Below are 12,902 nucleotides of genomic sequence, written 5' to 3' on the forward strand. Positions count from 1 at the left end.
CTGATATTCTTTACCATCCCCAACAACCTTTCAACACGAAAATAGATCCACCATGTGTTATAAACTCGATGTCTACAACATAGTACAACTTATATATATATGATTCTTTAATTGATTCCCTGTTTTAATAGATTTTAAAATGTCCATCGATATATTTGACGTCAATTGTTTTGTCAGATGGACTTCACTAACATACTATCCTTGCCATGACGGATGAATTGACATCCTAGGCCGAGATCAGCCAGAACCATAATCGCAAAAGGTACTGAATTTTATCCGATTATGTGGTTGTTGTCAGAAAATTGAAAATATTGGTGGATACTGACACTGTATAAGATTTGAAAAATATGCTGAGTTGTGTTAAAGAGATGCATGTATATCTTATAGGATGGACAAAAGTAGACATACAATTTTTCACTCATTGACTTATACCTTCTAGAGACTGCTAAATTATACAGAACTTATCAATACTGAATAAAACCAGTGCTTAGCCAACTTAAAATATAAATTTACAAAATAATGATAATACTCATAAATACTATTTTGTTACAGAAAAAAACTTCAACTGAAACTAATTAAGATGAAACTTACATCTAGGAACTCCATTAAAATAATTGTGATCAACAACAAAAATGATGACTAAAACATGAGTAAAAATTTTGAAAAATTTTATGACTCCAAAAAGTAAGCTTGGCTCAGTAGTTTTAAAGACTTAAGTAACACTTTTCTTTAAGGCCAATATCTTAAAAAAGTAAATAGTAGTAAGTAAAATATAACAATCACCAACAAAGAATACAAAAAAAAAACTGTTGATTTTGTTTACATCTATATTATAACATTAAAATTACTTTAATGTTTGCAACTAATTAATTGCTATAAATTTTATTAAGATATTAGATATTAAAATAGCCAAGTACCTAATTAAAATTAAAAACTGCTCAGTTTGATCTAAATTAAGATTGAAATGTAGACCTAATTACATCATTTTCAATATTTGAACTAATTCAAGGGAAGTAGTCTTTTTGCTAAAACACAAACTATAAGATAAAGGCCTCTACGGTCAAAGTAGACGTCCGAGTCTTGATCTTCAGGAGTTGAACTGGCAAAAATGCTGGCTAACCTTTCAAAAGTGGCGCAATAATCAATCGTCAGAGCAAGCTATGATACAACTGGAAGATTCCCAAGTTTAATTGCAACCTACCTCAAAGGTAATTTAAAAAATAATTTTATAGTTGAAAGATAAGTCCTACAAGAGGAGTATTGACTAAGTATCACCATTGGACGGTAAAGTTTACAAAAATACTTTTCCTTCAGTTTGTCCTACTTAACCTACAAGTCTGTGTATACAGGGTGAATCAGACCACCCATGCACAACGGTTTGGCCCAACAGCGTGAGTGGGTTACAGTTTTAAAATGTAACTTTAGGCACTTTTCTTTCAATGTTGGGATCATTAAAAGTAAAAGTACAATTATATGTCCGAAAAGTAATTTAAAAAATTAAAAACACGTCAAAAATCCAAGACATTCTAAAAACTTTAGAAGTAGGGCATTTTTTGAAGGTGAAGGAGTGTGATTTTTGAAAGATGCCAAGGAGTAGGGCCTATCTTTAAAGCCATAACAATTTTTTTCTCAAAATAGGGGGACATAAGGAATTTTTTGGGGGGTCGTAGTTTGAAAATGTAATTTTTTGGATTTTCTGGGTGGTTTGGGACCCAGACGGACCTCCACAAAAAATTTCGGATCCCTAGCTATTCCAGGGCCGCGTTAAGGGTCAGTGGAGCCCTGGGCAAACCCAAGAGCAGCGCCCCCCTTTTTTCCTAGTGCTGGCAGGGCATCCAGTGGGCGCACCCAAACCACCGGCGCCCCTGGGCATATGCCCGTTTATAAAAGCGTGCCTAAGCTATTCTAGAAGTGCCCCATAACAAATAGCAAACAAATATGCCCCCCCTAATAAAATGATTAGTAAATATTTGTATACCTGATCAGTGAGTTTAACAAAAGACTGTATACCCCGTATAAGTTTGTGCACATTTGATCTGATTCACCCTGTATAGTTTTTTAAAATCTAAACAATAAACAACAATCTCCTAAAAAGACATACTTTAATAATTATTTTATTAAGTGGTAAAATTCATTGGTATTCTTACAGTCTCAAGTTATGAGTTTATTATACTTTAATTCTTTTCCTAGCATTATCTCCAAGAGTAAAAATGTGAATTAAGTAAAAAACAAACATTCGTTCACAAAGTTCAAGTGCTTATAAAAACAAGTTACAGTGCTAAAGAGAGCATAAGCAAAATGCACTAACAATAACAACACTAAACATGTACATAAAAAATCTCAACCTTCTTAAAAATCATGACTCGTTGAAGTGTCCCTAATGTTTAAAGCAATCGGATAACATTTTGAATAAATATGTAAGCTAACAATAATAAAAACAAGTACACAAATGCAGAAATATCTTAAATAAAGTGAAAGGGAACTTAAAATAGTTTAAAAGGCTGTAAGTTATTATAGTGGCAGTTACTAGTTCTACAGTTTTTCAGTGATCTAAATCTAAGACTTAGTACGGTTACAGAGTATGTGAGGTCTTGTCACAGACTTACTGTATTGCAAAACATTATTTGCATGAGTTTGATCAGACAATAACCCTTTATTTATTTACTTTAAAAAGGCTTTTTAAAAAGTGAATTTGTTTTTTCTGTGGGAACGCATTTATACCAGAGGTAGATCATGAAGCCAGAGATCTACAAGTTTCTCTAAAATCCCATTTGGCTACACCTTACCTTTTGAATGTCCAGAAATCTGAAGAGAATATTTTAAAGTAGATATTGATCAATCTACAAGAACTGTAGAAACAATTATGTTTACATTTGACTTGACTTACTTTAATTATTTCCGTAAGTTCCTAGGTCGAACATAGGCCTACACTAAATCTAGCGACGAAATTCCATTTGAATTTACTATGTTCTTAAAGTTATTGATTTTGTACTATCACACACCTCACAACTGATTGAATTTTCAAAGAAAATTTTACAAATCTGTGTGAGGTAGTGAAGTGGATTGTTGTGCTGCCTTCAAATCTGAAGGTTGCTTGTTCAATCCCAAGGGGTTTAGACCCAAATTCTATTCTAAAATCTAAGGCTTGCCTTACGATCCGGACAAACATGTCAACAGCCCAACTTTGGAGGTTAGGATTGATAAAGAAGATTATGGCCATGTATCTTTTCATTTACGTCTTAGTAAATATTTATATGTGTTCAATATTTGTACAAATTATACCAAATCGAAAATATCTCAAGTAAGGGATGAAAAACTTAAAGTTTAGCCAACCTATGAGACAAAGGACTGACGACGTAGAAACCTAGGTTCCCACCATAAAATAAATTGGATCGTAAGGTAAGCCTTCGATTTTAACTATGTTTAATAATGACCCAGAGGCTATAGCTCCAAATGCTATTTGGCTTTGGGTTATAAATTAACAATGCTATGCAAAGATATGTGTTGGTTATCCCAGATTTTGGACCGTTCCCTTACAAAGAAAAACTTTTAAAAATGCCAATGACGTCATTAAAACACGCAAAATTAGATGCAAAATTGACTTTTGCTTCTATAAAACTGTTTTCAACAGGGGTGTAACTGTTCAATAGTAGGTTTATAGATCCAAACTGTGCTTTCATGTATCCTCACCCAGTTGTAAAGCACCTAGTTGTGTTTTTAATGATTCACTTATGTTAACACTATGTGTTTAAGTGTTAAAAAATACAAAAATAAAATTGCTTTGTTTAGTTTTTGTAACATTCCCCAGAGTCTGGGTAAAAAACCTATCACATACTCATAACTCGTACTTGGCCAAACATGTTTCATGTCGCCCGTACTCAAGCGGCCTGAGGCACACTGTAACATTTGAAAAGTTCATGCTACAAACACTGCATGCATTTCACTGCAGCGACACAATCACATTGACTACAAACTATGTATCTAATGTTCTATTAAAATATAGCTCTCACAATAATCATTGTCTGTGGACACACTGAAGATGAAGATCCTATGTTAAAAGGCACAATTCTAGTAGTCACAAGGAACAAGGTCCAATACTGAGTTAGGAACTGTCTCGTCTAGACATGCGCAAGATCATGCAGGCTTCACTTCGTCCAGAACATGCCCCTCTCTGTCCCGTAACCCCTCCCTTACTCTGTTTATGCTGGCCAACATTTTTCTCCGTTCCTCCCTCTCGAACAATAGCAGCTTCTTCGGGTTCACTGACGAACCTGAAACAGGTGTTATTGAATCACACAACTTGAATGCTAATAAAAATGTAACATGTCAACAGACCTCAATCAAACCATAGATTAACCCTGGAACTGCTGGTTGGATTCGCTAAAATGCTAGGACATTTTGCTGCACTTTGCATAGTTTATTTTTAAATGAATAAAAATGATTATTTGTTAGAAAGTTATACAATATTGTATATTATTTGTTTCAGGAAGAAACGTAGAGTATAATTATGTTATTTGTATAGTGATAAAACTTAACCACAGTTTATGTTGTTTTTATTTATAGGTTGTACCAAACATTTTCATACTAATACAGGGTGACAATTACGTCTGAAACCTCTTTTTATATTTCTAAACCACGATAGAAAAAATGTACTGGTGATGGTAACACAAACATCTGCCCAATTACCGATCGGAACCCATTTGGGGGAAGGTCCACAAGGAGTCAGACAAAATTCTTTAATATCAGCATATTTCAAGTTTGGTATCAAATGACAATTTCCTTACAATTAAAATTAGTTGTAACATAACAAATTATAATTTCTAAATTAATTAGAGCTGTGTATGGTAAGTATTAAAAAAAAAAAACATATTTAAAAGTCTAAGATCCATAGATATAGGGTAAATATAAAATAAAAAGATATTTTAATTTGGAAAACAAATCATGATTTAATACAAGACGAGATGTTAGCCCGTCCTACGTACGGGAATTCAGTAGCCAGTTAAAACCGTGTACAATTCAGATCAGCTAGTTTACACATATAAAGACAAAGTTTCTTGCAGTTTTAATGTAAAAAATCATCTTGTAAACAAATGTTGTGTGACCAAATATGTTTTTATTCCATCATAGGCCTATACGATATGCATTTTAAATCCGTTAATTTTAAAATAAAACAGCAATTCTGCAATTTTTACGATGTGAAAAGCGTTGAAGTGAGATTTGCAGCCGATTCGCACAGACGCACACTGATTATAAGTAGCATATTGTAGAGAGAGTAATAGTCAAAATTGAGAAGTGTATAGACCTAGTCAACGATACCACCTTCCATAGCATACCTGCCTCTTCCATAATTATTATCACCACAATACAACTACTATACACAATTTCCAGTAGGTCTGAATAGAAACGACCTAAAACAAAACGATAATATCCAATAAAATTCACAGTACACAAACTTTGGTGTCCTAACATCAAAACGAATCGTCACACCTATCCTTTATATGAATTTCACTGCATTAATTGATAAATAAATATGCGTAAACAAAGAAAAGTAAAAACAATAACAGTTTGTTTTGAAACAGCTGTTTGGTTCAAATAACATTCATTTGAAAATAAGAACTGGTCACATGTAGCAGGAATATAAAAAGTAAACACGCTAGTAAAGCTAATGACGTAATTGTCAATGTTTATTATCTATACCGTTTTCAGTTCTATTCTTGATAATTACACACCCTCATTGAAGAAATGTACATCTTAATTTCCCATATTAGTTAACTTGAACTACAATATATTCATAGTTGAAATAAAAGTGATATTATTTTCACGTTTGGGGGCGCTGATATAGGTGCCCCCAAACGTAACCACAACTGAACACGATTTTAAGGATGGTTTGTCTAATTGCAGTATCCTAGGTCAATGTTGACGTTGTGTTCAATCTATGTCATCCATCTGTTTATCTTTGTATAAAACCCGGCTGAGGTTGTGGTCGTAATTTAAAATCGTGATTCCTGATTATTCTTGATCTTCTTTTTATGACATCAATATTTCCGGGCCTAATCCATACAAAGTTAAAGCAGACAAACATTAATTGTAAACAAAAAGCTACCATGAAAAATTAAAACATGTAAACATTGTTATTTTTCTAATCTTTCCTTGAAAAGTGGAGCAGTAAAATAATTTGCATTTATCCTTTTTTATTAAGACTCGTGTACAGAGCCTCGATTTGTACTGTGGTTTAATTAATATTGGTTTAAACTGTGGTCTAATTATCTCTACTAATCTTACTTATTTCCTATAATCAATGACAAAAATAAAATAACCTCATAGTTCCATAGTTTATATTTAACCAGCTGTTAGTTAAAACAAATTATATTGCTCTAAAACAAATCGAAGATTACAAAGATTGCTTTAAAAAATAATTTGAACATCCTAGTATTTTACTATGTATATTTAATTAATCTGCCATCCTCTTACAGAAGAATTGAACGTATCAATGATTAGCATTACACATAGTATAAATAAGTCAATCCTAAGTATGTCTTTACATTTTTATCCAAATGCTGAATTTGTGACACAAAAGCTGAATGTTTACAGCTGTTATGTTAAGCAAATTATTTTATGCCAAAAGCTAGTTTAGAATCTTAGCGTCGGCTGCTAGACTTTTTAAAAATTAAAACTTAATTTCTAAAAAACTGGGACCCTAAACTAAAATTATGGCTTCGACATTCCCTAGTTCTCAAAATTATCTTTCTTTCAACCCAAAAATCATGAAAATCCGTCGAGTGGTTGATTCAGAATCGTGAAATAAAAAAACACACTTTCGTTTTAATATTATAGATTATGAACATAATTTGTACTTTAACTTACCGCAGTATGTAAGCAGAACAGGTAGGAATACCAGACCGTGTAGAGCACCAATAACGACTATTCCCATGTACATTTGGAAATAAAACACCTTGAATATCTGTGAGTGGGCAAATCCCAACACAATGATGCCACCAAACTTGGTAAGGGTGATGCCAGAAAACACCTAAAATAAAAATAAAATGAATGAATAAAACATGCAACATAGGAATACTGGATGTTATACAGGGCTGGATATTATAGGGGGGAGGGGGATAAATATGAACCCAACTTCATGACTTTGTGTTTGATAAACTTTAAATCGGACATACATAAAATTTACTCGATTAAAAAGAAGATATTTCCAAGTTTTTTTACCATGGATTTGTAAACGACCAAAAAAGTTATCGCAACAATGGACAGCCATTTTGTCTAGCCATCAGTTGTTAGTAAGATGGCTACCATGCAACATCAGGTATTTTGTGTGACAGAGTTTGCAAAAACTAGGTCTCCTATTACAGTGCAGCGGGGTTTTGCATCGAATTTGCTAATCAATCACCGACTAGGAAAAGCATAACTCGTTGGTTTAAGCAATTTCAAGAAATTTGTGACACAAGAGATTCTGTCTGGTGTATAGGACGAATTTGGCTATCGCTTAGATGTTTGCTGTGCAGCACATGAGAACACATTGAGCATTTGCAATCAGTGTAAATAAAACTTGGAAATTTTCTCTTTGTAAAGCTGTTTCCGATTTGTTCTTTTCAATATAAAAAGTCCCGAAACTCAGTCCATATTTTTGAATAGCCCTGTACATTATCGTGAAGTGGAACAGATTATTTTAAGTTTATTTGCCAACTTCTTTCCAACAAATGATATTTGGAAGTGTTGAATAACTTATGTAGAAGTATATTTTAAAAGAATTTCATCTCCGTCTCCTTTGTAATCAAATATGCCAAAGGTATGGATTGCGTCGATTAGAGTGGCAAAAGGGATGCGGATACACACAAGAACCCTTCCTCCACCTCCATCGCTTTTGTTATTTTATACAGGGTGAATGAGACCACCCGTGCACAACGGTTTGGCCCAACAGGCGTTAAATAACAACTATTTTTTATTAAAAATCCGCCATTAAAAATTTGTTTTGTGTGTTACAGTTTTAATATGTCTCTTTAGGCACTTTTCTTTCAATGTTGGGATCATTAAAAGTACAAATATATGTCTGAAAAGTAATTTTAAAAATTAAAAACATGTCAAAAATCCAAGACATTTTACAAATTTTTGAAGTAGGGCATTTTTTTGAAGGTGAAGGAGTGCGATATTTTGAAAACCCCAAAGAGTATCTTGTAGAAAATTTAATTCTTGACCAAGAAACATGAAAATTCTTTTCAATCTTTGCTAGCTTTTACAATTTTTTTAGCTAAAAGCGTTAAAAAAAACGTGTTTTTCTCAAAAAAATGAAGATTTAAGGAAATCTTTTTGGGGGGGAGGGGGGTTGTAATTGAAACTTTTTTGTATTTTCTGGGTGGTTTGGGACCGAGACTGAACGCCAACAAAATTTCAGATCCCTGGCTATTCTAAAAGTGGGTAAACAGAAGTATATCTAATCAGTGAGTCAATGAGTTACACAAGCGGCTGTACATCCCATTAAAGTAAGTGCACCCTGTGAAAGTATTCACCCTGTACAGTAATCTTAAGAATTTATTGCTGTTAGATTAATCACGAGTGTCTAGTTGTGGGAGTCTCAGTGTGAGTCTTTCCCTCATCTGTCACTACATGCCATCCTAATCGACACAATCTTAATTTAGGTTGGGACTGATTCATGGCTAGTAACAAATAAGAAGCAAATTAAATTACGTTGTTTTGAAAAATGGTTTTACAATTTATAACAAATATAGGTATTAGGTCCTAAAATAAACTAAAACTCTCACAGCCTACAAAATTTAACTGAATTTTAAAAATAAGTACAGTTAAAAATACTACAATTATTAGACTGAGAAATGCAGGAAAAAGAATTTGATAAAAACTAAAAACTCTTACATTAACACTTGCATTAAAAAACATGCTAAGAGTAATGTAAAAATAACTTGAAACTGAAAAATGTATATGCTAATGCAAATTTAGTTGAGTACTTGAAAGTTTATTTGCACAATAAACTAACTGCAGCAGTGAGTTTACTGGTGGATGTATAAAGATAGGCATGCCACTTACCAAAGTTTTAGTTTGGGTAGCTATGACAAATCTTGAAAAATTTAGTAAAACTTATACAAGTGTTGATAAAATAATTTGTATGAGGTAAATACAAGATGAAATTTAATTAAGTTTTGTACCAGTCATTTAAATCAAATCCAAACTTTTATTTTAAAGAAAACAATAATATTACAGAACGTACAATGTTTCAAAAATGCACACCACAAAAGCAAAGCCCGCTGGATTGAGTTAACATCAGTCATCAACATAGTATTAGAACCTAATTAACTACTGTTGTAATAAATAATCTACTTATTAATAAATTTACCAAGGAAAAAAAATCAAAAATCTCATTGAAATAGGACACCAAAGACAGCCAGCCCAGTAATGTGAACGCCAGGTCAATTCTGGGTTTAGAGACATTTTAATGAATTTAAAACTGGAAACAGCTGTCCTGATTCACTTGTATTTCATCGAATAAAGGTCTAGGCTTTTGGCAACTTAAACTGGGAACCACGATAACTTGACACCAGAGTGCAGTGGTTTAATTTCTCAGATGAAATATGTTCCCTGATAGTAGAATGTAGCATAGAGCACTCGAGCCTACAGTACTGTTCACGAGATTCTGCAGTTGAGGAAGGAGCCTATTTACCCCGTGAATTCGAAGGAGCCCATGAGGACAGTGCGGTGTTGCCAAATCTAATAATACCAGCTGATTTGAAAATATTGTTTAGTATATTTTAATTAGTGTCAAAAAGTAGTGAACGGGTGATGTTGCAATGTTGCGCTAGTCGAGTCTTTGTATTGGCTGCCGCCAACTGTAGACTCTCATGGTCCCTAGTATAGGCTTTGAGGTTGTATTCATGATAGCAGGGTTACTTTAGCACAAGAAACAAAAACTCTGTACACTATAATCTAAAGTTTCTGTTTAAGCCTACCGATGTTCCAACATTGACAAGAGCATCTCCAGCCCGTAAAATCTTTGTCTCCTTCATAGACTCAGAGAAAGCATGTACGATGTGGCTGCAGAACTCCACAGAAATGCCGATAGCCTGAAAAACAACAATACACGATTAATCATGGTACAGTTATCCTAATTGTATAGTTAGATTTTTACCAAAATTCAAGTTATATATGGAAAATACTAAATTTTAAATTAACAGTAGGTGGAGAGATAACATGTTTACAGATTATATTGCACATACAAAAGTGTTATACATAAGTTGTTAGGAGATGTGTGCAGGAGGCTCGATTTTCAATCTGAGCTGAGCCTTGCTTAAAAGCTCGATTGATTGAGCACCTAGTAAAAAATGAAGCTCCAGCCAAGGATTGCAGAACACTCACGCTTTTGCCGCAGCTGTGTAGGACAATGGTTATGTTTTTGGGACTGCAGAGTTCTTGCACCCTTCAGAGCTATTCAGTAAAATTCATTCTCACAATCACTATTCTATGCGATATCCTTTTAATTCTTTAACCAGTTTAAGTGTTGTGGGGGGGGGGGGGGTTCTCCGCCCATACGAAGAAAGTCCTTGCCTGGGATATCTTGGTTCACTAAATAAGTGGACCTACAACTTAAAAAAGGGTCATTATCATCAAATGGATGAACACTATTTGTGGTAAGCAGAGTTTTAACTTGGACACAAGACCAGATACTGAATTATTTCAAAAACTGTGACCACCATGTTACAAACAAGCTCTAGGTACTCCTAAGCTACTGGTTTGGTGCGTGAAATGTTTATGTTAGACTATTTTATGATTACAAGACTGCATTTGGTATTTCCCACTATATTTGAATCTCATAAATTGATAAATTCAATTGTGACAAAAAAAAAACATTGAAATTGTGGTAGGAAACAAAAACGTATGTTTTGCCGCCGGTCAATAAAATATGAAAAAACCAGATTCTGATAATGTTCACTGACCATAACCAAGTTGACGAGGGTGACTGCGTTGAGTGTGATGTCCAAGAAGTACATGAGTCCACCGAGGTTGATGACAATCATGGTGATGGTGACTAGGACCACAAGAGACAAGACTAGATCTAGCCCCATCAGTACCAGAGTGACCAGGAACACAGCAGCAAGAGACACCCCTACACTGTACAAAGTGTCCTGCCACATGGTCAGGTACTGCTCGAAGAACACGTAGAACACACTGGTCAACAGAACACACTCAATCAAACACTGCTGAAGACATAATGAAGAAATTTGTCTACTAAATCTTCTTGGTATCACTACTGGTTGTTGGAAAAAAATCGGTATCTAGAATTTACATTAAAATGTCACTACTGGTGAAGTACCAGTACAGTAGACTCTCGCTCATCCGGACTATTGTGGCGGATGTCCGGACGGATTAGGAAAAATCCGGACTATCAAGAGTCGAGCAAATACAGTATTATATATAGCCGTTTTTTTCAATTTTGTTCCAGGTCCACAGTATTGATATCCGGGTAAATGCAGTTCCACCGGTTGTAATATTTACCACTGTGTTATCCAAGTTTTTGATTATCCGAGGTAGTCTCGGTCCTGTTTAGCTCGGATAATCGAACTTCTACTGTACTGTGCCGCTAAAAGAAAAAACGATTGCCGATCCGGACTCGCGGGAATCTGGACTATGCCGATCCAGATAAGCGAGAGTCTACTGTAATTATAGTTTTTGTTATATAATTGTTGTCGCTGTACCGAAAGGTACCTACAGACCTAGATCTATTGGCGACAAGACAAGTACTGCTACACCGACTGAATTGCAGACATGGCGACCTCAATCTTCCTCAGAGTTTAAAGTTATTTTTATTTTATTTGAAAGGATTGCAGTTGGACTTTGCTGTTAGTCTTTTTAAACTACAATACATTTCTTTTCTGTACATTTAATTTCATTAGAGACACGTCTTAAACGTAGCATGAAACTACTACAAAGTGTTTGGTGCCATCACAGAAACCTTCACCTCAAGCTAACTGTTCAATGAAATCTGCAATTGCCACCCTAGAGTGCCAAAATATATTACTTAATCTTTATCTTACTAACGGATAAAGTGTTGGTTGATGAAAGTTATGTTTTACTTAAGTGTATAATAAGAACACCTATGCAATGATAATCAACAAGATAAACATCTTCAGAAAACTACTGAAGACTACAGAACTACAGAAACTACTGACCAAAGCAGCAACTGACCTATACGGAAAGACATGAGCTGTGGCGTTACTCCCGATGTGTACCAGCTTGTCGTTGATGGTTTCAGTAATGTTGTCCGCTACCTTACGAGCCTCTCTGATCGCCCCGTAGAAGTCACTGGATGACTTCAGTATTGTATGGTAGGCCATGTAGTAAGTCGCTTCTACCACTGTGTACCCTCTCTCATCCAGCCTATACTTGACTGCCTGCAAAAAAACAGGGGTGTGTGAATTGTATTGTAATGCATACAAAAATTAGGAATCTGTAGGACATAAATTTTTTTTTATCTATGGGTCAAGTTGGGCCAAGAATAATTTTTAAGCCAAGATAAGGTCGGGTGGAGCCGAGCCAATTTTTTAATTATGCGATCAAAAATTGACAATTTTGCCACGATTGCGGGTGATGTTCACGGAGTTGCAGAAATAGTAGGAAACTATGATGATGTCACCATTACTGTAGAAGTTGTTCATAATTTCACCGTAATATGGGGGGAGATCATGTACAATATATAAACCAATAATTGTAGTATAACAATAAATAGCCTATTAAAAAAATCAATTCCTTCTACAACAACTCAATTTTAACCCCCGAGACAAGTGTCAAAATTTTTTACTTGATCCGAAGGGGAAAAGTATGGCTCACAGACCCCTATTAAAAATAAGCACCACAATGGTAAAATGCAATTTAAAGCGATACAAATTGAT

The 12,902-nt window shown here is 34.4% G+C and overlaps 1 protein-coding gene across 1 annotated transcript in view; it reads right to left on the reverse strand.

The window, feature by feature from the left end:
- Positions 1 to 3,176: 3,176 nt before the first annotated feature.
- Positions 3,177 to 12,902, reverse strand: part of LOC128989239 (NPC intracellular cholesterol transporter 1-like) — a 63,681-nt gene continuing 53,955 nt past the window's right edge. Inside the window, exons 22-26 of the mRNA XM_054411112.1 lie at positions 12,199 to 12,404; positions 10,950 to 11,181; positions 9,966 to 10,079; positions 6,865 to 7,027; positions 3,177 to 4,271 (exon numbers count right to left, since the gene is read on the reverse strand). Coding sequence (XP_054267087.1) covers positions 4,135 to 4,271; positions 6,865 to 7,027; positions 9,966 to 10,079; positions 10,950 to 11,181; positions 12,199 to 12,404 — 852 coding nt within the window. The 3' untranslated portion in view covers positions 3,177 to 4,134. The remainder of the gene's footprint in view (positions 4,272 to 6,864; positions 7,028 to 9,965; positions 10,080 to 10,949; positions 11,182 to 12,198; positions 12,405 to 12,902) is intronic.

This window comes from Macrosteles quadrilineatus, unplaced genomic scaffold (assembly GCF_028750875.1).
Source record: "Macrosteles quadrilineatus isolate MER2022 unplaced genomic scaffold, UCM_ALF_1.0 Scaffold_3__2_contigs__length_128488019, whole genome shotgun sequence".
Lineage (NCBI taxonomy): Eukaryota > Metazoa > Arthropoda > Insecta > Hemiptera > Cicadellidae > Macrosteles > Macrosteles quadrilineatus.